This window comes from Grampus griseus, assembly GCF_964374135.1.
Source record: "Grampus griseus genome assembly, chromosome: 20".
Taxonomy (NCBI): domain Eukaryota; kingdom Metazoa; phylum Chordata; class Mammalia; order Artiodactyla; family Delphinidae; genus Grampus; species Grampus griseus.
The window spans coordinates 19,448,469-19,473,945 of NC_139014.1; the positions used below are offsets into that span (position 1 = coordinate 19,448,469).

The 25,477-nt window shown below is 53.5% G+C and overlaps 2 protein-coding genes across 3 annotated transcripts; one reads left to right on the top strand and one right to left on the bottom strand.

Annotated features, from left to right (window-relative positions):
* Positions 1-1,318: 1,318 nt before the first annotated feature.
* Positions 1,319-23,588, top strand: RAB5C (RAB5C, member RAS oncogene family). 2 transcript variants are annotated; one of them, XM_082679503.1, is made up of 6 exons: positions 1,319-1,428; positions 19,023-19,275; positions 20,722-20,873; positions 21,080-21,202; positions 22,061-22,154; positions 22,665-23,587. In XM_082679503.1, exons 2-6 carry the CDS (start codon positions 19,110-19,112, stop codon positions 22,778-22,780), a joined length of 651 nt encoding a protein of 216 aa, XP_082535629.1. In that variant the 5' UTR covers positions 1,319-1,428; positions 19,023-19,109; the 3' UTR covers positions 22,781-23,587. The 2 variants fall into 2 exon arrangements, with proteins under 2 accessions (XP_082535629.1, XP_082535630.1); XM_082679504.1 differs by lacking the exon at positions 1,319-1,428 and having other exon boundaries at positions 19,085-19,275; positions 22,665-23,588.
* An 819-nt stretch (positions 23,589-24,407) lies between these two features.
* Positions 24,408-24,869, bottom strand: HSPB9 (heat shock protein family B (small) member 9; the record flags this gene model as incomplete). The annotated part of the gene is given in 3 exon segments (XM_082679630.1): positions 24,408-24,613; positions 24,616-24,782; positions 24,784-24,869. Coding segments are annotated over 3 exon segments (459 nt in total).
* Between the last annotated feature and the right edge of the window lie 608 nt (positions 24,870-25,477).

Consider the following 25,477-nt stretch of genomic DNA (forward strand, 5'->3'; position numbering starts at 1 on the left):
CTCCAGTCCTGGAAAGGTGGCCCATGGGACTCCCCACCAATCCTGCATTAACCGATCCTCTACCTGTTGCAAGCTAGGTACAGCAGGGTCTGGAGGAAGCCCTTGTCACCAGCCAAGAACCTGCTAGGAATCCTGCTCTACCCCATCCCCTTTGCTCTCCTAAGGTCTCTCTTCTTTCTTAGCTTTCACTTCTCTGATGATCACTGCAGGGGTGGGTGTTATGGATGTTAGAAAGAGGTACCCTGGTGACCAGATGTGGGCAGCATTGTGGCAGGTTGTCCCAGACAGGTTGCAGGTCGATTCTCCAGCTCAGGCTCCAGAGTATGATGGGTGTTGGCTGGCGTCATAGCAACAAGGCCCACAGCTGTCTATAGGGTGAGCTTTGATTCCATACAGGTTCCGAGTAGTGTCCCTGGGGGTGGGATGCAGAAGCAGAGGAGATGCTGGTCTGTGTTGGGGGGTCGGGGGCGGGCAGAAGCAGAAGTGGTCTTAATCCATACTGAGGGGAGCAGAAAAAATAGAAATAGTCCTGATCCATAGGAAGGGCAAAGTGGGGACAAACAGAAGTGGTTCCAATCTGCATTTATGGATGTATGGGGAGCGACAAGGCAGAAGTGGTCTGACTCAGTATTCGGCATCAGAGACAAGGGCCGGTTCTGGTTGTGGATGGAGAGAGGCAGGGGCAGGGGCGGAGGTTGGGGTTGAGCCAAAGACGGAGGGTTCCGGTTTACGGCTGGGCAGTAGCAAGAGCTCTCCCTGTGATCCCACCCAGTAGCCTCCAGAGAGCCCTTTCTATAGCGCTTCCATCATCTTTCTCATCTCAGAATGTCCCCAACAGTCGGGCTCCCAGAACTGACTTGGCCCGAAAGCTTGGACAGGGGTTTCTCCGCGTTAGGGAGCGCTTAGGGCTGGTCCACGCGGCCTTACGTGCATATTCATTCACACCATGTTTTTCCTTTCCCAATTCTGCACACACAGCCTTCTGCACTCTTGCAACGCTCCGCCAAACGCCTCCCCTCGGGGCGCCTGGAATCCGTGATGACGCGGTCGGCAGACCTGGCCTTAAAGAGTTCCCGGCCGGGCTCCGCCTAGCCGGCCGCCGGCTCCACCCTAAGCCTAAATCCCAGGCGGCCACCGGCTCCTCCCAACGCTGCGAACTACAAGTCCCGCCGTCCTTCGCGCGCGCTCTCCCGCCTCTCCCGCACCCCACGCCGGGACCGCCTGTGAGTCGGCCAAGAGTGCCTCCCATTGGTCTCTCCGCCCTGTCAGTCGCCTGGGAGTATTGAGGGGCGGGTTGGAGGTGGAGATCCGGATCCGGAGCGGCTGAAAGGCGGAAGTGGAGGCCGGAGCCTGGGACACCGCTGGGGGGAGAGGAGCGGAGCCTGTCCGAGCCCCGGCCCCAAGTAACGCCGCCGCCCCGGAGCCGCCGTGAGTGTGCCTGTCCTGGGACGCAGTGTCTCGTTCGTGTTGAAGCCTCTCCGGGGCGGCCCTTCCTCCCGCCCAACCCTGGCTTAGGGGGATACTGACCCCTCCCCCGACCCGTAGCCCCCTCTTAAGGGGCTCCCCAGGCGTCGAGCCAAAGCGGGGGAGATCTTTTCTTTCCTTCCCTTACCTGCCCTTCGTGAGCCTTGGGAAACTCCTATGGCTCTCCTCTGGCCTGTCCCGGTCCGGTTGTGGGAGGGAGAGACCCTAAGTTCCTCTCCCTCTGCTCCCAGAATTGGAGGAATCTTTGTCAGGTGTGAAAGAGCCTGTCCCCCTTCTCTTTTAGAGGTAGCCAGGAGTGTTGTCTGTCGCCTCTCTTGTCCCCAGCCCGTCCCCCCACCCCGCCCCGCCCCGCCCCGTCCCACAAAAACAGTTGTCGCTCCAGCCCTAGAGGAATTTTATCTCGATTTCCTGGGGCTGGGGCGGGGTGGGGTGGGGGGGTCCTGGCTGAGACGGCTCCCACAACTCCTTAACTTCCTCTCTTTCCTCAAGCCAGAGAGCCACCCAGGATCTCAGCAGAGTTTAAAGTCTGGGTCACTCTTTAGGAATGAGCTGTCTTCTCCGTGCCTTGCCCCCTGAGCCCCCAGCCCTGTCCTCTGGTTGTGTTGTGTCGTTCTCTGAGTGTATCTCTGGCTCTTCCTGCCTCTGAACAATTTAGCTGAGGTTTGCTCGATCCTAGCTACAGATCACAAAGATCAGGATAGATCTGCCCATTCATTATCATCTCTCTCCCCTCCTCCTCCCCCCTTGCTGGAGTCTCAGCCCTGTCCTCCCAGAGCCCGTGAGTGGTTCCAGGCTGCCTCAGAGGGACTGCTCCTCTTGGGACTGCTGTCTGTTGGTCCTTAGAGAAGAGAAAAAAGACCAAAAATAAGGAGTCTGGAACTGAAGAGTCCTGGGCTATCTCTTTCCCACCCTAAACACACATGCTCACCTCCCTGATCAACAGGTCACACCACTTTTAGTCCTAGGGTCTATCTCCATTCCCTTCTGGGCTTGATCAAGTAAGTTGTAGATTGCAGAGGATTAACTTGATGCCACTGTGGTGGCACCTCTGGGTCCTTAATGTGCAAATTTTTGTAGCCCAAGGAATTCCCACACATGCCACAAAGTGCTGATGCTCCCCACCTTTTCCGAGAGGCAGCCGGTACTGACATCTGATCCTTGTCCCTTGCTTGGGACTTAGGTGTGTGAAATGGCTGCTGTCTCAGACCAGGCTGGGAGGTTCTTTGTTATGTGGCCAAAGTACAGGCCAGAGACTGCACCTTAATGAGAGCAGCCTGACTCTGAGGCCATGACTGACCCTTGCTATCTACAGTGGAGGAAGGGAGGGAAGGCCATGCAATCTTTGGGAATTTCTGTATCTCTTCAGTGTTCTGGGCCATCTTTACTGCCCTTGGATGCTACTTATAAGTGTTAAAGTTGTTTCGTCTTGAGAGCTTTTTGACCTCTTCTGGACAATCACCAGTGTCTGACTCCTGCAAACTTTTGAGCTAGGCCTGGGATGTACTCCTTTCATTTTTTATGGAACAACAAAAAAAGTTTCTTGTCAGAGTCAGCAGTAGAATCACAAGCTCGCTCTCTGTGGACTTCTTTGGAGCGTTGTTGGAGACTTCTATGGCCAACCTGGTTTCTCTAATCTGGTCAGTCTGTGCCTCTACTCACCGGCCATTGGTCTCTGACCAAACTTACCTCCTCAGTAGTGGGCTGTAGTTTCTGGAACTCTTTGGGAGTCCCAGGATGAGGCTGGCCAGCCTTCCAAGGGGACCTTCTTTGTCTGGACTTGATCTCCCAGCTCTAATTCTAAAGCAAGCTTTTGAAGGAGAAGCTCTCCCTTTCAGTGAGACAGGAAGGCGCCAGTGCCCTGACTGGTTAGGTGGCCACTTCTGGCATGCACAGATTATAGAGTCCAAGCAGAGATCTGCCACTGCTTGGCAGAGAGGGGGACGGCTGTGTGTGGGCCAGAAGCCCCTCCCCTGTGATGCCCTTCCTCTCCTGCTTGCCTCTTACAACCAGTGGGTCTTTTTCTGCCTTTATACTATAGAAGGGTGGTAACAACTGATTTTTATAAATCAGTCTAAAGTTGCCAAGTTCTTTTCACATGGGTTCCTCACATGTGTTCCTGGGAGATTGTGGGAATTGTATCTCCACTTTAGAGATGCTGCTGAAGGAATGGAAGTAGTTTGTCTTAGATCACACAGTTAGAAAATGGTAGAGCTGGGTCTTGGGATTAGATGTGCCTCATCTTGCCTGATAGCGGGTCCTCCTTTGGTCTGTTTGTGGAGGGAATGGACATGCGGGTGAGCAAGCAGTGGCCCAGGTCAGATTCTTTAGCATCCTCATCAGTGGCACTCCTCCTCTGCTTCCGGTATTCTTCCCCAGCCCTACCGCACCCTCCTGTCTTCTTTCTCCTCTGCCTCTGGGGACCATGGCAGTTATGGGTCCTGAGTCAGTACTCTTCAGGGCCTGAGAGTTTGCTCACATCTGCATGCTATTAATTTCTTGGGAAACTGAAAGTCAGGATGGCTAGAAAATGAAAGTAAAAGTGAGTGGACTCAGGGGTCCCTCTGGGCAGGGTGAAGGGCACAGGGAACTGGTGGAGCTGGCCTCTGCTTAGCCCCCGCAATTCTCCTCTGGTGCTGCCTACTGCTTCTAGTGGGAAGGATGTGGCTATCTATCAGGTGCTCCTTTCACTAGAATTTACATGGAAACACAGAGTAAGGTCAGAAATTTAAATTCAGCCCCACCAACCAGGTACTTCTTAGACCCTTCTTCTTCTAACCCTTGCCTGGTAAACAGAGGCGGTGTGGTGGGGTGGAAGGCACGAGAGCCTTAGAGTCAACCAGGCCTGAGTTGTCATCTGGACTCCCTCATTTACCAGTTGCGTGGCCTTGGGCTTGTTACTTGACCTCTCTGAGCCTCTCTTTCTTCCAGTGAAATGGAGATACAAAATATCTTGCTGAATTAGAAACAAAGGGTAAAGCTAGTCCATTCCCTGGCACAGGATAGATAATCACGAGGTCCATGGAGTTTTGAAGGTACATCATAATTCATCCCTAGGATTCCGAGTCAACATTTCTGCCAGTTTTCACTGGGATGCTCGGTGGCTTGATGGATGGTTCCCGTACTGTCTTGCTCCATAGATGGTAAACAGAATTGTTGGGGGTTCTATTCCCATTTTACTGAAGAGAACGCTAAGACCATGACTGTGCGCCTCCCGCCGGGGTTCTCAGACCCAGTGGATACTCAGAGCCACACATCTCTGCATCTTCTAGGCACTTCAGTCTTACTCAGTTTTCAACATTTTTATACCAGAACAATCCTGGATCTATTACAGATTGGAATGCAAAGTTTGCATGTATTTAAGCTAAAACAGGAAACTTGAGGACAATATTTTGATTGCAGCAGGCTGCTTTGGGTTCGATTCCCAGATTCCTGGAAGTTTGCATTTTCTCTCCCCCAACTTGAGTCGGGATACTTTTGTTGGGGCCATTTCAGGTAGAATTTGTAAACTAGGATGTGCCCCAACCCAGGTAATAGTGCTTTCAAGAGCCTTGGCAGGGGAGAATTGGAATATTTCTTAAGGAGTTCTCTGCATTAATAGCTTGGTTCTATAAAAGATTAGTTTTCAGAGTAAACATCCCCATCTCTTGTATATAGGAACAATAATGCAAATAAAAGCTAAACTTTTTGAGTTTTGCTTCCGATGTGCCAGGCACTCTCCTTTGATCCTCGCAACAGCCCCAGGATGAAGGTACTGCGTTCAGTCCCCAGGTTACGGTGGGGACTCCATAGTGAGTGGCAGAGCCGGGGGAGAAAGTCTGTGCTCGGATCCCTCCTCACCCTGTCTCTGGGCTAACTGCGTGCTCTTCCCTTTGCACGGAAGGCCCTTCTCCACCTCCTGCCTGGGAGCAGCATCTCCCAGCTTTTCTCTCAAAGCGCAGTTGGAACATCACTTCCTCTGTGAAGCCTCCCCTCCCTTGAAGGAGGCTGAGGGCTTTTCTCTTCCCTGTACTTTCCTCTCATTGCTCCTTGTCTGCCTCCTTGTCTAGTGTGTGAGCCCTGTGGGGGCACCGATCGTGTCCTGTTTTATCTCTGTGTCCAGTCCCACTGTGACACCCAGCATAGTAGGCTGTGGTTGTCCAAGGAAAGGGCAGACATTCAAACCTCCCCTTGAAGCAAACGCCTGCCCGTTTCCTCTAACATACACAGCACAGATGTGGTGAACCTGAGATTCATGCTCACGTCCCTCCGATCCCAAAGTCTGAGCCATTTCTTCGTCCATCCTCCGCAGAGTTGCTCATAGATAAGAGAGCGGACAGGTAAACAGGATGAACGCTACAGTACAGATGATATAGGGGGTGGAGACAGGTCACAAACTAAATTTCCAGAGGGTACAGCTCTCTGTCCGGCACAGTTTCATCAGGAAAGGCAGCATGGCTTTGGCCACCCACGGTGTGCTGACCCCCCTTCCAGCATGCGTGTACCTGGTCAGTGTGCCCCCACAGCTGTGTGTGGTTTGGCAGCACCGACCCCAGGTCAGGGCTGGGCAAGGGTCTATGGAAGTGAACTCAGCTCTGGGCCCTGGATGCTCCTTCGCATATCTGCACAAGGCTCATTCTTGAATAAGGGTGGGCCTAACAAGGGGGGTGCCAGCAGAAAAATTGCAAAGGTGGTAGAGTTTCCTCCCAAACCGCCACACCTGGTCTCCACTGTGATTAACGTCTTACATTATATTGTACATTTGTTGCAATTAATGAACCAGTTATGATACGTTATTATTAACCAAAGTCCATACTTTATTCACATTTCCTTAGTTTCTGTCTAGCGTCCTTTTTCCGTTCCAGGATCCCATCCAGGACACCACGTTACCTTTTAGTTAGTCTTACCTTTAGTCATGTCTCCTTAGGCTCCTCTTGGCTGTGACCGTGTCTTAGGCTCTCCTTGATGTTGATGACCTTGAGAGTTTTGAGGAGTATTGAGGAGTCATGTTTTATAGCGTGTTTCTCAATTGGGATTTGTCTAATGTTTTTCTCACGGTTACACTGGGGCTATGGGTTTGCGGGAGGAAGACCTCAGAGCCATTCTCACCACATCGTATCAGGGGTGTGTACAGCCAACGTGACTTAGCGCTGTCCGCGTCAGCGTTGGTCACCCGGCTGAGGCGATTTTTTTTTTTTTTGACTGCGCTGGGTCTTCATTGCGGTGCGTGGGCTTCTCAATGCGGTGGCTTCTCTTGTTAGGGAGCACGGGCTCTAGGTGCACGGGCTTCAGTAGTTGTGGCACACGTGCTTAGTTGCCCTGCCGTATGTGGGATCTTCCCGGACCAGGGCTCGAACCCGTGTCCCTGGCATTGGCAGATGGATTCTTAACCACTGGACCACCACGGGAGTCCTGAGGCGATGTTTGTCAGGCTTCTCCACTGTCTCCCCTCCCCCATTTTGTGCTGTCCTCCTTGGAAGGCAGTCCCTCTGTGTAGCCCACACTTGAGGGGTGGGGAGTTAGGCTCCTCTCCTCCAGGGCAGGGTATCTACGTGAATTACTTGGAGTTCTTGTACACAAAAGATTTGTCTATCCTCCCCCATTTATATATTCAATTATTTATATCACTATGAACTCGTGGGCATTTATTTTACACTTTGGTTTATAATCCAGTACTACTTCATTTTATTGTTCAAATTGTTCCAACTTTGGTCATTGAGAGCTTTTTCATTCCCTTTGACCTACCCGCATCATCTTGGGGTTTTTTGTTTTCATTTTTGTTAGCACTTCCTTACTTTTTGGCACTACAAGATGCTCCAGGCTTACCTTGTGTATTTCCTGCCCTGGTCCTGGAATCAGCTGGCTGTCCAAGGCCACTCCCTTTTTAGCAAACGCTTCCTCTCAGTTATGTTGATATGGAGTTTCGTGGTCAGAGTTATGTTATTTCTCCTCTTGATGGTTAGTTGTAGTCACCAAAGCCTCCAGAGGTAGGTGAGGTGGAGCTGTGCCTGGGAAATCCACCCCTGGAGACTCCTGGGAGCTGACCCCAATGGCAGGCGGTTGCTTCTCCATACTTCTGCTACCCCTGCCTCATGCTTTTTGACTGATCCAAAAATGGTCGGATTTGCTATTTACTCTGGAGTTTACTATCCAGTTGGGAAGGTGAGGTACATAATCATTGAGTATTTCAGGTGCTAAGTTCTCCAGCTAAACCTTCCAGGTCTGGTAGGCGAGTCCATGTGGTCTGGGCCAGCGTTCTTTTGCTGCCATTCAAAAATGGACCTCCCCTTTGGGAGGGTTCGTGCAGGGTTTGTGGCTCCAGGCAGGCTCAGGGCAGGCTGTCACTTTGAGCTGTGATCCTGAATCATTGAATAGCTTAAATCCTTCCGTTGTACTGTCATCCTTATGAAGATGTGTAACATGAGCCCTGCTGGAAACACTAACTTGGGATCTTAACAGGAGTTGGTTTACAAGCCTCTGGCCTTCTATTCATAGCTCCGTGTGTGTCCCCTTCAGGTGGCTCTGTCAGAAGCATCCCAGGCGTGGGGGAGGGCGTGGGGGAGGGTGTGGGTGGCCTCCCTAACCCTGGCTGCTCTCCTAGTCATCAAATTGCTCTCCGAGCCGCTCCAAAGGCTGTGGTGATTAATGACACCAATTTCCAAACCTCTAGCATTTGCAGCCTGTTTTTTAAAAGGAACTCTGGTGTCTTTGTCAGCTGTCCTAGTCCTGTCCCCTCCCCCTCTCCACCACGGAACTCCTTTCCTTTCCTGAAAGAGGCTTTGAAATGGAAGGAACGGCATTTGGGCTTTAAGATGTTTTGTGTTGTAGGGTTTTTTTGTTTTTTGTTTTTTTTTAAGAGTTCATGACTTGCCTGGTTAGGGGCTTTAACTCACTGTTGATTTTTTTTGGTTGGTGGTGGTCGTCCCCCCCCTCCATTCTTGTGGCTTTGGAAGCCAGTCTCTAGAGAATAGAAGGTTCTGGTTGTTGACAGGACATAGGACATCAGCTGTGAGCTGCTCCTTTTTCTAGGGCACTGGTGAAAGTTGTTGTCTCAGTCTGTTTGGGCTGCTATACAAAATTACAACAGACTGGGTGGCTTATAAACGAGGAAATTTATTTCTCACAGTTCTGGAGGCTGGAAGTCCAGGCTCAGGGGGCCAGCATGGTTGGGTTCTGGTGGAAGCCCTCTTCCGGGTTGCAGATTGCCGACTTCTTGCTGTGTCCTCACATGATGAAAGGGGCAAGGGCGCTCTGGGATTCTCTTTTAAAAGGGCACTAATTCCAGTCATGAGAGCTCTGCCCTTATGGCCTCACCTCTCAAAGGTCCCACCTCCAAATACCATCACAGTGGGGATTAGGATTTCAACATAGGCATTTGGGAGAGGGACAAAAATATTCAGACTAGAGCTGTTGTCCTACTCAGCATTCTCTCCAGATGAGGGGCACTGAGGAATGGGGTTCAGGGAAACGGGAAGCAAAAGCAATATGTGAATAAATAGTGTTTGAACGTTTACTCGAGGAATCCACTTCACAGGGACTTCCCCGCCACGAACGTTTATTTGTCGAGCGCTTGCTCTGAGCCAGGCCCTTTGCTGGGAGTCTTCGGTGCATCCTTTACCCAGCAGCCCTGGGAGATGGGTGATGCTCATCTCTCTATTTTACACGGGAGGAGATGGGTTTAGTGACACAACACAGAGTCACCCTAGGAAGTGGTGGCTCCAGGACTTGAACTGAAGTTTGACTCCAGCACTTGTGCTCTTCACCCCTGTGTAGAAGGAACCTAAGAGGTCCTGTCTGGGGTGGCGAGGTGTCCCCTTCGCTGGGCTATGGCTCTGTTAGGGGATCCAAACTGTCTGGCAGATGGATGTGTATTGAAGCCTTCAGCTGCCCCGTTCACTTGCCAGACCTAACCGGGCTGCACCCCATTTATGAACACCCACTGTGTGTCAGGTTTGATGTTATGTGCTGTTAAAGGGAAACCCATAGTCTGCCTTTGCGAATTTTGTAGCATGATCGTTTCATCTGCAACATGCCCTTAGCTTCTCTCACTTTCTCACTCCCAACCCTCAAGCCCCCAAGTTGTCCAACCTCTTGCCACCCGCAACAGTCGTGAAGATTTGGGGCTATGAAGTAGAAGTGTGATTCATTCATCGAAACCTGTTGAAACCCATTCATTGCCTGATTTCTTCACTTCACCCTTCTACGTTTTGTTCGACAAAAATTTAATAAAGAGGGCTTCCCGGGTGGTGCAGTGGTTGAGAGTCCGCCTGCCGATGCGGGGGACGCGGGTTCGTGCCCCGGTTCGGGAGGATCCCACATGCCGCGGAGCGGCTGGGCCCGTGTGCCATGGCCGCTGAGCCTGCGCGTCCGGAGCCTGTGCTCCGCAGCGGGAGAGGCCACAACAGTGAGAGGCCCGCGTAACAAAAAAAAAAAAACAAAAAATATTTAAGAAAGAAAAAATCAGCCTAAAATATTGTTCTTTGGCACCAGGGCTCCTGAGAGCAGCCATCATCCCTCAGATCCCACAGCAGGAACTTTGACCTTGTTTCTCGTTGGTTGGGCAGCCTCTGACCATAGCGTGTGTGGTGTCTGAGCAGGAGGAATTTGGTTTTGCCAGATCTGATACCTGACTCTCTTTTCCCCTGCTTGCCTCTGAAGCATGACCTCTGCCCTCTGCTCTCTGTTTAGGAGCTGAGGGCAAAACAAAGAGGGTGGTAACTTAAACTGACTTTCTGTTTTTTTGTAAAGACAGGAAGGGTTTGTGAGAGGTGTCAGTTGTTGGCATGAGTAGCTCGATCAACAGGTGTTGCTGATGATCCTGACTTTCAGCAGAGGTTCTTAGAGTCTTTCTGGGCCTGGGGCAGCAGCAGAAGCAGCAGCTGTTCAGGCAGGTACTCCTGGCCCCTGCAGAGACCTTCCCAAGACAGAGGGATCAATGGGCCCTGTATTGTTGAGATCCTAGTTAGCACCGTCTGGGGAAATAGTAACTGCGTGAGCATAAACAGCTCAAACACAGAGTAATGGTGAGGCTTGTGGGTCAGCTGGTCTCCTGCAACTGTCCTGACTGGCTTCCGCATGACCTGTGCTCCATCCTGGGGCCATGGCAGGTATAGGTTGTGGCCAGGGAAGAAGCTGAGCCTTGTCCAGCTATCTTTGTGTTCTACCTGGCACCAGCAGGTGAAGAGCTGGGGCAGTGGGGGGGAGGTGAGCCACCACACAGCCTTGGTCCCATTCCCCCCGCACCCCGTACCCTGTACCCTGTAGCTGGATGCGTGTGTGGGTTTGTGCCACCGAAAGTGCCAGACTTCAAATTGGGCTTTCGCTTGAGGCTTCTTAGAGAGCTGCCCCGCATGGGCCTGGAGAGTCTGCCACAGCCTTGCTGGCTGAGGTGCGCTGAGCCGGAGGCCAGGCCCTCTTAGGGAGATAGTCTCTTAGGAGTAGCACTCGTAGGGCCGAGAGCCCCCCCGGTGCCTCTTCGAATCAGTAGGCAGCATGAGCCTTGCCTGGTGCAGCTGTAGGCAGACCGCTGTCTGGCTGGCTTTCCCCATGACCCCACCACCCAAGCGCCTGGCTCCTCTGTGGCCAGCAGGGCCGGTGAATGAGAACCCTAGAGCTGCCCCTGAATCCCGGGGCCCTTCCACAGATGGTATGGGCAGCCACAACGGCCAGGCTGTGTCAGCAGATCCCTGTAGATAAGCCCCTGCCCCCACCAGCAGCCTTCCTCCCCATGGGCACAGGAAGAGAGGGACTGGAGGTTTTCATCCTGGGCCTGAAAGTTAGCGCTGACTCTGCTTCTCCTCCTCTCCAGGGAGCCCGTCTGTGGTTGAGAGCTGAGAAAGCAGCTTGGAGATCGGACAAGGATTTCTTGGTGCTCTTGCTGGGGCAGGGCCGCGGGAGGCTGGGGGTCTGTCCTCAAGAGTGGCTTCCACCCAACTCGGCCTGGCATCTATGCTGAGCGACACAGCTGGTCTTCCCGACAAGGGAGAGGGCTGCAGCGGCAGCTGTGCTCTGGCTGGCTGCTCCTGGCACAGTTCCAGGTTCAGCCCGGACGCCGGGCAAGGGCCACTCGGTCATGCATATCCAGGGTTTAAGCCTCTTGGTGCTCCTGCACACTGGCCCCTTTTGCAGGTGTTGGTGGAGTTCATGGACTCCATGCTCACAGGCGTCACTGTGGTGCAGGAGTCTAGGCACTCAGCCCCAGTAGAGTCTTACTGTTGAAAGGGGAGTGAAGTGAAACTGCTCCCAGTTAAGGGAGTTGGGCGGGCTGGGGCAGATTTAAGGGCCTGCCCCAGCGGTAGGGGGCCCCCTCTCCCTCTCAGGCCCCCTCTGGGATGATTTCCCTCCCTTCCCCCTGGAAAGGGAGTTGTCGTGCTGTGGCTCTGTAAAGGCAGCATACCCTTCCTCTCCTGCTGCCATCTCCCCTCAGCCCCCTACTTACTGGTGGGAAGAGGCTACAGCCCTGGCCTGACACACCCTGTCAGCATCTCCCCGAATCTCAACCTGCACCGTTAAGCTTCTGCTTCCAGGGCCCAGCTTCTTCTGTGACACGCTCCAGGTGAGAGACAGGCTCTCTGTGTGGCAATTCCATAGTCCTGGTCACACAGGGAAGACACCCCTCTCTTTGATTCCACCCCTAAACCCCTTTTCCCTCTGCAGATACGCTCTGGACAGGTTGGGGAGTGCAGAGCATCACACCATCATAACCTCTTTCTCCCTGCTGAAAAGACAAGCGTCAGCTTCTCTTTTTACTATCGTGAAGCTTTAAACAACTTTAAAATTCTTTAGCTCACAGTTAAGTACAAACAATAAATATATTCTTAATATGTATGCAGCAGGCACATTTGTTTATGGTGAATCCTGCTCTCTTGCCCCTTATTTGTTTGGGTATCTTTGTTCTCTTTTGGCCCTCTTCTAATTCAGACAGCATCTTTTTCATAGTCTTTTTTTTTTTTTTTTAATTTATTTATGACTGCGTTGGGTCTTCGTTGCTGCGCATGGGCTTTCTCTAGTTGCGGCGAGCGGGGGCTACTCTTTGTTGCGGTGCACGGGCTCTAGGCGCGCGGGCTTCAGTAGTTGTGGCACACGGGCTCAGTAGTTGTGGCTCGCGGGCTCTAGCGCGCAGGCTTCAGTAGTTGTGGTGCACTGGCTTAGTCGCTCCGCGGCATGTGGGATCTTCCTGGACCAGGGCTCGAACCCGTGTCTCCTGCATTGGCAGGTGGATTCTTGACCACTGCGCCACCAGGGAAGCCCCTTTTTCATAGTCTTTACTCTGAATTGTTTTATACTAAGACAGAAAATATTTTATGTACAGGGGAGCTAGATTGGTATCATATTTCTAAGCTTTAATTTTTCATTGCTGTATGCAAAATTCTATACCAGCAGCATTTTTAACGTTTTTATTGACATGTAACTTACATACAGTGAAGCTTACAAATCTTTTTTTTTAAATAAATAAATGTATTTATTTATTTTTGGCTGCATTGGGTCTTTGTTGCTGCGCGCAGGCTTTCTCTAGTTGTGGTGAGCAGGGGCTGCTCTTCCTTGCGGTGTGTGGGCTTCTCACTGCAGTGGCTTCTCTTGTTGTGTGGCACGGGCTCTAGGCGCGCACGGGCTCTAGGCGCGCACGGGCTTCAGTAGTTGTGGCTCGCAGGCTCTAGAGTGCAGCCTCTGTAGTTGTGGCTCACGGGCTTAGTTGTCCTGCGGCATGTGGGATCTTCCCGGACCAGGGCTCGAACCCGTGTCCCCTGCATTGGCAGGCGGATTCTTAACCACTGTGCCACCAGGGAAGTCCCGAAGCTTACAAATCTTAAGTGCATTTTTACATTTGTAGACGTCCATGTATCTACTTCCCAAATCAAGATATAGAACTTTTCCATCCAGCAGCGTGTTTTTTAAATTTGATACAAACTCCTTTTCCCATGGTTAAAAGCCATATTTTATTAAAGCATAGACAGAAGGTGGTGGCCCCATTATTCTTAGTGGATGTGATGACCTTATTAATATTCTTGGGTTTTCTATCTCTGATGGTGGAGCCTTTCTGGAGTTATGAGTCCTGGGCTCGGGCTCTGCCACCACCTGGCTGTGACCCTGGGCAGGTCACCTTGCCTCACCTCCATCTCCTTCTCTGTAGTTATGAAGAGGAGTTTTGAGCTTTGACAACCAGTGAGTCAAAGCTACTTAGTTAGGCTCTTAGTATAACAACCCTGCCGTTCGTTAGAACCTCACCTTCAGGAGGGCACTGTACCATGCACACCATGTGTTGTTTCATTTAACAACTCTGTGTGACTGGTATTAAGTAATGCCATTTTATAGATAAGGGACTGAAGCTGACAGCGGTCACTCATCTGCCTTGGCCAAGGTCACTTAACTAATAAACGGTGGAGCCAGGCTTTAACCAAACCCAGTTCAGCCTCCCACGTCCTGACTGCTAGTTGTGCTGGGAAGGAGCGTGGGGACCTCATGGGGCTCTTGGCTTGTGTTGCTTCCGATTCTTCTTTCCTCTGTCTCTGCAACCAGCTCGAGGCCTGCGTAGTCCTGCTGTGAGTCTTCCCTGTGGTCCTGGGTGCCAGTAGTGGTGGTTTTCCCGTTGAGGATGAGCTGTGTTCTTGAGTCAACGGGTAAATCATCTCCCCTGCTGTTCTGAGCGTTTTAATGTCTTCTACCTTAGCTTTTGAACCTAATTACCTCTCCCGTGTCCCCTGATTTTTTCATTTATTCTCTTTAAGCTAACAGGTTGCTTCTGATGTCCTCTTGCCCAGCTCTCAGGGTGTTAAATATTCAGGAATGCTTTTATCCAGAGTAAAGTGTAGCTGGAGAGCCACCGGCCAGAACCGCCTCCAGGGGCCCTGGGCGGGCTTGCTGGGTTCTCCGCACCACGCCCTCCCCACTCCGCTCCCTGTCCTGGTCCCAGGGGGCCCCAGGCTAACCTTGAGTGAGCCAGTCTAGAGCAGACCAGCCTCTGGCCAAAACAAAATCTGGTTGGTTTCCTTAATCTGCTCACTATCCGAGCTGTGCCGGGACTCTCAGCTAGAGGAAGTCTCCGAAGCAAACAGGAAGCACGAGAGAGACACCCACCAGCTGGAATTGCTCACTCTTTACCAGAAGGACAAAGAGTATGAAGTGGGTGACTTCATGGATTAGAGAAGAGAAAGGTGAACATTTCGAGTGGAGGCTGGGGGGAGGGGCAACATTCCAGCAGGATCTCGCATCTTGGAGAAGGCTTCAGGTGTTGAATAAAGCCAGGAACCAGTCTCCACCGCCAGCCTGATCCACCTGTATTGTCCACGGTACCCATCTGGGGGGCGCCTTTCTCACATTCCTCCCTCCTTCCTGTGTCAACTGCAGCTCTTGGGCTTAAATCAGCCTCCTAGAATCACTTGGGGATTATTTTGTTTTATTATTTTATTTTTTTGGCCACGCCGCACGGCTTGTGGGATGTTAGTTCCCTGACCAGGGATTGGACCCGGGCCCCCAGCAGTGAAAGCACCCAGTCCTAACCACTGGACCACCAGGGAATTCCTGGGGAACTTGTTTTAAAAACATTGATTTCTGGACTGCACCTCTAGAGATTCTAGATTCAGTTGGTCAGGCTTATTTTCTAAACGCCCCAGGTGATTCTGATGAAGAAAAGTTTTGAGACCCACTGACCTACAGTGTCCAGAGCAAGGAAGAGCAGCGTCCCGCTCTTCTCTCCTCTTTCTCTCCCCGCTTGGCCCCAGGATGGGCTGGGTGTGTGCCCATTATGCCTGTTCACGGGCCAGAGTGTTTAGGAGCTCCGATCCCTTCTGCCCTTTCATGTGCCCCGTGGGGAAAGGTGTAGGGTGCCCCCGTCCTCGAATTCTCTCCCGTTTCCTGTGAAGACGTGGGGCTGGGAGTGGTGCTTGTTCTCGTGGCCTCTGAAGAAACCAGGTTTCTGATTTGGAGCGTGGCGGAGGGGGTCACGGCAAGGAGGGGCCCTCGAGGTGCTGCTCTACCCATTTCAGCAGCTTCATGAAAATATCCAGGAGGAAATTCATCCCACTTGTGTGTTTTTCCTGGTGCTGGAGAAACTGGTTTTTAAAAATATATATATATTTTTGGCCTATTCTGTATCTTATAAGGAACTTTGGCCACAGCTTTAGCTCTTAAAGGGAATTGGATTTTGGTCTGAAAGAAGGCTTTTACCGGGGACTTCCCTGGCCGTTCAGTGGTTAAGGCTCCGTGCTCCCAATGCAGGGGGCACGGGTTCGATCCCTGGTCGGGGAACAAAGATCCCTACAAGCCACGTGGTATGGCCAAAAAAAAAAAAAAATTATTAAAAAACCAGAAGACTTTTACTGTGCCATTTTGGGGTATAATTCCATCATTTGACTGTGCCTGTGGGTAACTCTAGCTGCTGGTTCAGGAGGAAAGATTCCCACAGTGGGCTTGCCTCCCCCAGACAGCAGGCAAGCTCAGTGAATTCACCTTTACCACCTGCCAGGGGCTCCGTCTCTGACTTCCCAGTCTTGGGAGGAGAGGGCATAGGGCTTCCTGGGGCTCAGAGTGTGGCCTTTGCCTGTCTGAGGCGCCTCCATGTCTCCATGTGCCCTTCATGGCACAATCCGCTTCCTCTGTGCTTTATTGTCTGGGAAGGTTCAAGACCTCTGCTCATGTGATCACTAAGTGGGTCCAGGTAAACCACGAGGCAACAGGCCATAAAAAAATGCTGTGTGTGCCTGCTCAGGTATCTGTGGAGGGCAGGACCAGCATCCAGGCAGAACATGTCACCAGGCGGTTTGCGCCAGGCGGAGCACCCAACAGCGCTTAAGAAATGCAGACACAGGCCCTTCTCCAAACCTTCATCGGATCTCCGGGGGCTGGCTGCACAGGTGATTTTGTTGTGCAGACACGGTTGAGAACTGAGAACCACTGCATGAAAGTTATTTGTCTCTCCTGGCTTGTTTAAAAAATCAGATTCTGTCTGGGCAGGTTTGGAAACCCACTGGTTTGATAGGGACGAGACTTAGATGTTACCTCTGTTTTTCTTGACTTGTAGATGCTGGTTACCTCCTACCCCAGTGGCCCTCAGCCCCAGCTGCTTTGGTTTTCTTGGCATCAGAGTCTTCACCTCTGTTCCCCTCACCCCACTCATTCATACCTCCTTCTCCAGTGCCCCAGCCACACTCTGTCGCCTGGCCAAGATTATGTGTCACGTGGATGCGTGGTAATAACCAACCTGTAATTCCATCGTGGTTTCCCATCATTGCTGTTGCCTGGCCCGGCCCTGGGCGACTCCTCCCACTGGTGGCAGGAATACACAGGGACTACAAGATCACTGTGACTGTCAGCCAGAGCCAGCCCTTGCTGGGCCAGCAAAGCTGCTGCCACTAAAAGAGTCTCTCATTCACCCAGCAGCCCGAAACCAAACACAGAGGGTGGGCGTTGCCTCCACCGTTCTTCCTACAGCCGGGAGGATGGCTGGCGTCCAGGCACCGTCACCATGTGCTGGGTGGCCTTGAGCAGGGCATTTAACACCTGAGCGCAGGCTGTTTATCTGAAAAATGGGAGGTGGTTTTAAAGCTTAAAGGAGATAATCGTTGTGCAGGCGTTCAGTAAATGTTAGCTGTCTCTGAAAATCATTTCATTTGGTGAGCGCTCTTTGAATTCCCTGTGTGTCCAGAACATAGAGAGGAAGGCAGCAAAGAAGCCAAAAGCACGGCCCTCACCTCAAGGGCCATAGTGTAGAATCTTGCCAACATCACTGACTGGGGTGAAAAGAGAAAGCATCTTAAACTAAAATATTTCAAAACTGGCGTTTCTTGTCACTAATTGAGATTTCCCCCCCCCATGCTTCCTTCCTTGTACTCTTGGAGAATAGGTGGCCCCCGCTTCAAACCTCTTTTCCTTTAGTGCCGTCCAGAAAGGAAACTGTTGTTCCTGGTTAGTGAATCACTCTTCCTGAAGCTCACTTTTTAAATGAGTTGCTGGGAGAACTTGGACGTGGAGAAACGATTTGAGGTTGCACAAAGCAAGCCCTCTGTGCCTGCTTCTCGCATGAGCACAGACCATTGCTTCCCACAAACGTTCCCCTCTTCATTCACACCCCGTCCTTTGACTGTCAGGGAACGCGCTCCCTGCGTTCAGGGGCAGGTCAGGGCTGTCTTGCTCCGAAGACCCTTCCTGCATAGACTCTATTCTGCACAGGGCATTCTCATCCAAACCTTTTCTTCTCAGCTTAGGTTCAAATGCCGCACAGCGTGTTTAGGACACAGTACCTACTCACAGTGCTCGTTTGTCAAACATTCTGTGTACGTTCTGATACCTTTTAGTATAAGTCTTCTAGAGGCTTCTGGAGATAGCCTCCTCATCCTTCTTTGCAGTTCCAAAACTTAAAAAAAAAAAAAAAAAGTTGGCGCCTCCGAGGGTACCACTGACTGAGTGACTAAGATGTCAGTGCAGGGGCTTCCTTGGTGGTGCACTGTTTGAGAGTCCGCCTGCCGATGCAGGAGACACGGGTTCGTGCCCCGGTCCGGGAAGATCCCACGTGCCGCGGAGCGGCTGGGCCCGTGAGCCGTGGCCGCTGAGCCTGCGCGTCCGGAGCCTGTGCTCCGCAACGGGAGAGGCCACAACAGTGAGAGGCCCGCGTACCGCAAAAAAAAAAAAAAAAAGATGTCAGTGCAGGAACACCAGCTGCCGGGTGTGCAGGTCTTGGTCATGGTACCCGTGTTTGTCTCCGCCCTCCCACACCTCCCCCTCGTCCTCCCTCAGCCCTGCCTCTGCCAGTGGAGAATGGAACTGAGGTCTCTATTTAAAAGGGAGCTTTGGCAGCTGTCTGACTGCCGGCAGAGCTCGCTGGCTGTGGTGTGTGTTTGGTTTTTTAATGTGTGTGAGACTTCTGGCCCATCAAAAACGAGAGCGCTGGGGGGAAGAGGCTCAGGATGAGGGAGTGAAATAAGGCTTTGATTCCAGCCTCACACTGAGACCGGAGATGGCAGGACAAAACAGCTCTTTTGATAACGACTTGCACCTGGCCAGGCCCTGGTCCCTGAGTGCCCGGGAGGTTGGCCGAGCACCTTGTCTGAGGAGCTTCCCACCGGGACTCCCCGTTCCCTGGTTGGCCTCAGCACCCACTCTGGCTTTGCACAGAGGCAGGCTGTGATCTGAGCTACCAGACCGCACGCAGGTCAACTGTTTGTTGAGCTAGATCCTAGTGTCCGCTGAGCCATTTTCTGGTGCCCTGTGTTGCCTGTTGACTTAACTGTCACCAGGCTGGCATACGCCCATTCCTCTCCTGTGGGTGTTTATTTGTATGTGAATGTTCATATCTGGGGATGGGAGGTCAGTGTGTTTGCCCAGAACTGTGAGCCTAGAGTTGGGGGACCACTTTTCCCTTTACTGTCGGACGGCTGTAGGGCCAGGAGATGTGTGGTACAGCCTAGTCAGGGCTCGTGTCCTAACTTGCGAGAAGCCGGGCAGGGGGTTAGGGAGAGGGGAGGCAGTCAGCCAGGTCATCAGGGCGGAGCAGTGACCTGTGGTTTAGGGAGGGCTCACTGGGTGGCAGTCTTTGGCCTAACCCAGCACTTCCGATTTCTCCCTTGCAGTTGGAGGCCCCTCCCCACTAAGTGCCTCTTTGCACAGCACTGGCCCCCGCCCCCACGCTCACCGGCACCACTGCAGCGGGACGGGCCATGGCGGGTCGGGGAGGTGCAGCACGACCCAACGGACCAGCTGCTGGGAACAAGATCTGTCAGTTTAAGCTGGTCCTGCTGGGGGAGTCCGCAGTGGGCAAATCCAGCCTCGTCCTCCGCTTTGTCAAGGGTCAATTCCACGAGTACCAGGAGAGCACAATTGGAGGTGAGTGGGCCCAAGGGAGAGGGGGTGGCCTCAGGGAAGTGGAAGAAATGCCTTGGCGTGGAGGAGAAGGGAAGCTGACTGCCCAGAGGCTAAGCATGCCTGGGGCAGCAGCACCTTGCCTCATCTGGGCCCTGGAATCAAACCCAGCAGCTGGTCTCCATGTCAGAGTCCCAACAAGCATCTAGTAGGAATTAGCTGAGATTCGAAAACTGCCTTCCTCTCCTGGTTCCGTCTCTTGATTTCTTTGTGTGGCCCCGGGTACACCCTTCCACTGGCCTGGGGAGGGAGAGGCTGCGTCTGCCTCTCTGAGGGTTCTTCTTACCGCTACCAGGCAGTGCATTTATCCCGGCCTCCCCCACGTTCCAGAATGGGGAAATGGCCTCGTAAGTGGGCTGGTGTTTCTGAAGCTGACCTTTACCCCTTCTTGAGCTCTGAGCCCGTCATTGATTTCCCAGTGGTCAGCATTTAGCACGTGAGGGTCTGGACCCAGCCTCCTGCCTCAGTGGCCAGTACACACCCCGAGGGGCTGGGGCCGACCTTGGGCTTGAGTCATCCTTTTTCTACCCTCTTGGTCGGCAGGAGGTTTCCAGGCAGCTGGAAACAAAATAGGCCGTGTCAGCAGTCTTCTGTGCCTCTGCAGCACTGGAGTCAGGAGCTGGAGAGGGGAAGTGAGGCGGTGCCCCAGGCCCCTCAGGGAGGAGGGGGGAGGGCCGGGCAGGAGAGCGGGCTTCCTGCACAGAGCCGTGGGGATCCTCTGCTGCGACTCCCACCTGCCAGCCCCAGCTGCGAGACTCCTTTGAAGCACGTGCACAAGTGCCGTGTGTTCCCCTGCCTCCTCAGGCCAGAGATGGGGTCGCTGTGTTCCCTGAAGGTCGAGCCAATCAGGAATAAAGTCGAGGGCAAAGCCGAGGGTGGCGGCTAGCCAGCGTGCCTGGAGGTGGCAGGGGTAGCGGGAAGCCGGCCACCCAGCCCCCGCCTGGCAGTAGCACGGCGTGTACTTCAGTCACCCCAGCGTGGCTGAGTGTGTGTGAGAGTGTCCTCAGGACACCGAAGGCCAGCCATGCCCCTGGGCTGGAGCAGACGGAGGGGCTAGGACTGTTCTCTGAGGGGAGGGAGGGGAGGAGGAGCGTGGGCCCACCCTTTTGTGCTTGGAGCCAGGCTTCTCCTAGACTTTCCCTGTCCTGCCCCTCGCCGCTGTCCTTCAGAGAGGGCTCCTGAAACGGCTGAAGTACAAGCAGGCTTCCCTTCTCCTCCCACTCTTGCCTGGCTGGGTCTGTAAAGCCTGTGCAACCCCCAGCCCCCTCGACTCACAGAAGCGCCCGCTCCACCTGCCTTGTTCGGCTTCTCTGGCCGCCGGGTTGGGGGTTTTCGGGCTTCTAAGTGCAGATACATGAGGGTGTCTCCTCGGCCCCTCTGCGCCTGGTAACACTGCCCTCCCTCTTCCAGCGGCCTTCCTCACACAGACCGTCTGCTTGGACGACACAACAGTCAAGTTTGAGATCTGGGACACAGCTGGACAGGAGCGGTATCACAGCCTGGCCCCCATGTACTATCGGGGGGCCCAGGCTGCCATCGTGGTCTACGACATCACCAACACAGTAAAGATTTTCCCTTGCTTCTCGACCCTTTGTTCCTGAATGGGGGGGTGGGCACATTTCCTCTGGTGTTTGGGGGTGTCTCGCCAGAATCTTCAGGGTGATGACATCTTAGACACCTCGGCTCTGCCAGCGCCAGCTTCTCCAGTGAACAGCCCTGGGCAGAATGCCTGCTCCGTCCTGTTGACGCTCTGGCCCTGTCTCCCCAGGATACGTTTGCACGGGCCAAGAACTGGGTGAAGGAGTTGCAGAGGCAGGCCAGCCCCAACATCGTCATCGCGCTCGCGGGCAACAAGGCCGACCTGGCCAGCAAGAGAGCCGTGGAGTTCCAGGTGGGGGACGGACCAGGCCCCGGGGGAGGACGAGCCAGCTCCACTCGGCTTCCCCAGGCTGCTCGGGCTTTGTGAAGGGCTGCGTTGGGCGGCAGCAGGGGAGCTTCTGTTTGCTGTCCCCTCACGGCTCGAGCATGGGCCTAAAGGGGATGCCGTCCACCACTCCGCCTTCTCTGTCAGTGGTGGTGGGGTGTGTGTGCATATGGATAGCAGAAGCTTCGGCTAATTTTTTCTATGAACTGGCTTTTTAACGAAATGGTGAAAAAGACAGACTTTTTCAGGTAATATGTGCACATAGGAGATTGTAAACAGTACAAGAAGGTATACAGGATGAAATTTGGGTCTCTGACCCTAGAAACTCAATCTCCCTTCCCCCAAGTTCCTTGCAGTTTCTTGTCTTTCTGGAAACATGCAGAAGCGTATGAATCCCTTTCTTTACATACTATATACTTAACTTTTTTACCACTCCCCACCCGATGGACTTCTAGGTCGTGTGTAATTGCAAAAGACTGGAAACAGTGCCGTAGTCGACATCCACATACTTTTGTCCAAATGTGCGAGTGTATTTGTAGGATAGCTTTCTAGAAATATTTCCTAGCCTAGTGATTTTGAAGAGCAAGAAGGCAGAATGGGCCTATGGAGACCCGAGTCAAACTTCTGCTGACGTGTGTGAGCTGAGAGGTGCTGTATGTGAAGTGGGGGAGCTCAGAGCAGGGGAGCCTTAGGCCTGAACACCCCTGTGTTGTCTCTGTTGTGTGGAAGACACTGTGATCAGGGAAGATTTTTATCCTGGGCCTCAGCCCCTGCCAACTGTCAGTGTTTCCCTCCCACCCACTTTCTCACCTCCATCCAAATCAGGAAGCACAAGCCTATGCAGAGGACAACAGTTTGCTGTTTATGGAGACATCAGCAAAGACTGCGATGAACGTGAATGAAATTTTCATGGCAATAGGTAAGTTGCCTCGGCTCCCCTCCCCCAACCAGGGTGTGTTACTTGCCTGCTGTTCTGTAGTAGGTCTGTGGGGTCCCTTCACCAACAGATCTTTTACCATTTTTGATACTTTGATAAAATTGTTTTCTTTTTCATCTGACTCTCAGATATAGATCGCTCACTCCAGAGGTTTCTAAAGCCTGGGCAAAGTCTCACCCTTCACTTCCTGACCCTGCAGCGTACCACCCACCTAAAGCTGTACATCACCGGCCCCCTACCCACTTAGGATTTTGGGGGTCATTTGGCTCTAGAGTCATCCTGTGTGGGTTTGAATCCTTGCTCTGCCACTTACTAACTCTGTGGTCCTGGGCAAGTTATTTAACCCCTTTGCCTCAGTTTCCTGAAAGACCCAAAATATACTTGGCACGTAGAACACACACCCATCAGGATGTTGGGTGGCACCCAAGTGGACTTGGGAGAGTACTAGGGTTCCCCCACAAACACCCATCTTCCCCCTCGTCTCCCAAACAGCTAAGAAGCTTCCCAAGAACGAGCCCCAGAATACAGCTTGTGCTCCGGGCCGGAACCGAGGAGTGGACCTCCAGGAGAACAACCCTGCCAGCCGGAGCCAGTGCTGCAGCAACTGAGCCCCCCTTACCTGCCCACTGCCCCCACCTCCTCCGCCTCAACGACCCGACTGGAATCCACTCTAACCAATCGCACTTACCGACTCGGGCCACCACTGGGGGGCAGGGGGAGGGGCCCACCATGGTTTCTCCATATCATTTTGATCATAGGCCGGAGTGAGTTATTCCACCTGCACCTTTCTGTACAAATACTAATTCAATTTTAAGTCTTAAGTCACTTTTTTAATATATATGATCTGCTCTTCCCACTTCTGCCCTTTCTACTGCTCTCCCACTCTTCCTTTGCCGGTAGTAGCCACGTGCCCCTGTTCCCCCCACCCTGGTGTATGGGGAGGCGGGGGTTGGAGCAGTTCCCCTTCTTTCCCTCTTGCTGATTAGCGGGCTCAGCAAGAGCATCCGTATCCTTAACTGTGTTTGGAGTGCGCTTCGTTCTGGGTGACGGGGCAGGCCCCAGGGGCCAGGGAAGGGGGAGGCAGCTCTTCCCTCAGCTGGCTGTCATCAGGCTGCAGCGTCCCCTCCCCACCGCCTGACTCACAGCTGGGAGAGAACCCACAGCATTACCACAGCATTATTGTGACAGCCACGAACCCATTGCCCACAGCCCCCTTCCCCCTCGTCCTTGGTCACCCTGACCTCTGGCTCTGAGCCCTGTTCTGACCAAATCACAATGATGAGTATTTGGGGGTGGGTGGGTAAGGGGGGGTAGTGGGAGGGGATGGAACCAACTTTTTCTGTATTTTGTATTGTATGTTTTCTTCAACATGTAACCAATCAGTATCTTGTCAATATAGTCAGCCGATCGATCGACCTCCTGCTTGTCTTCCTTGTCTTTCTCTGGCAGAGTTTATCAGACCGTAGCCTCTCTAGCTTACTTGAAGTTAATTTAAAATGAACCTCTAAATCTTGTTAAACAAAAGCTTTCTTCCCCCCCCCGCCCCCAAAGTGAGGGGATGTTGGTGGTCATGGTAACCAAGAGAAAGAGGCCAGCTGTTACTGCTCTAACTGGGTGGAGTGGGGTGAGAGTGAGCTGGGGCTGAACCTCACCAAGGTTGAAGTTGAGGGCCTTGCATTTGCCTCTCCCCCAGCCCCTCCAGGTCATATTGGGGTATGTGCAGTCTGTATTTGAAAATAGTTGGGTCTCTGAACACCAGAAACCACCTCTTTGGGGTTTTCTGATTAGTCTGTACTAGGCTCGTGAGAGATGGGGTCCTCTCACCCTCTTCTCTGAAGAGGAAGGAACACCGACGACCTCTGGAACCTTGGACTGGTCATAAGGCCAAGACGGCAGCCCCACACTGGGTCCAAGCCGTCTGCTCCCTAGTCTCTGGGGGGCCCTCTGCTGGTTCTGGAGTCAAGTGATGCTGGGGCCCTTTTGGCCCTCTGCTGCTCCCTGCTGGTCCAAGCAGTGAGCTGAGCTGAGTAAAGCAACACTGCCCACTCTTCCCCCAGCTTCCCGGGGGCCAGATTTATCGTGGACCACCACCTTGAGGTGCCTTTCCTGCCCCTCTGGGCCCTCCACCTGGCCTCCCTCTACCTTTGTTCTACCTCCCCCTCTGACCCCAGCCCCAAGAAACGACCGCAGACTCTGAAGCTGTTGTGTTGCTCACTACGGTGGTGGTTTACTGGGTCAGGCTAGTTTGGAACCCTTCTTAGAGGCACGGCTCCTGAGTCTCGAGGCGGGTCCTGTTTGGGCTTCAGGGGAAGGCAGCACCCGGCACTGGCCACGGACGCACAGCTGGCCAGAGGGGGTCAGGCAGCAGGTCACGGCGGCGGGATCCAGGTCCGGTGGTAATGACATTTGCTGGTGCACCTTCTGCGCCACGCGGAAGCCGCCCCATCCGGGTCACAGCCCTCCAGTTGCCGCTGGCCAGTCACCATCAGGCATCCGCCGTCCACTTGAACCACCAGCTCCTCAGGGGTGAAGCCGTGGGCATACATCTTCATCTGGAAGCCACCCCGTACAGCTGCCACATCTTCCGCGGGCTGCCGCACCGGCAGGGTGCACCTGGTTCTGTTCAGTAAAGGCCACGCTGGGACATCGGGACGCCGACTGGCTCCCGTTGGGGAGACTGCTACTGACCCGCTGCATCCGAGTGAGCAACTGCTGTTGAAGGGCGCGAGGCTCCGAATGCAGCCCTCGGCGCTGGGCCGGGGGGCGGACGCCGGGAGCGGGGGCCCGACGCCGGGAGCGGGGGCCCTTGTGGCCCCGCGTGGCTCCGCTCCTGCTCGCGCGACGCCTCCCCGCTCAGGGGGCTCCCTTGGCTTCCGGCGAGGTTGGCTTCCACAGAGTATGGGGTCAGCTGTGCACGTCCTACCTCCATGGGTCAGGTTGGCAGCCGCCCTGGCGTCCCCTGCTGCTGCTTTTATCTCGGATCCGGCCGCTTTCTCGGGCCCTTCCCCACCTTAGTCAGAGGGCCCGGCCGGGGCTGAGACCCAGCCGGATAGGCCAAACGGGGCTGTTGGCGCTCAAGCCCAACACTGGAGCTGTCACCAGTACGGAGCGGAGATGAGATTGAGCCGCCGGGCTCTTGCCCTTCTGAGAATCGGGCCTGGGGGGAAGGAGGACTGTCCCCTGAACAGAGCCATCAGTGTGACCGTGGGGTCATCCATTCTTGGAACGTCCTGCAGTTCTCTGACCACGCACAATCCTGCGACACATGGGGACTGGGAGGTGGAGGCGCCTTCCTGGTTTCCTTC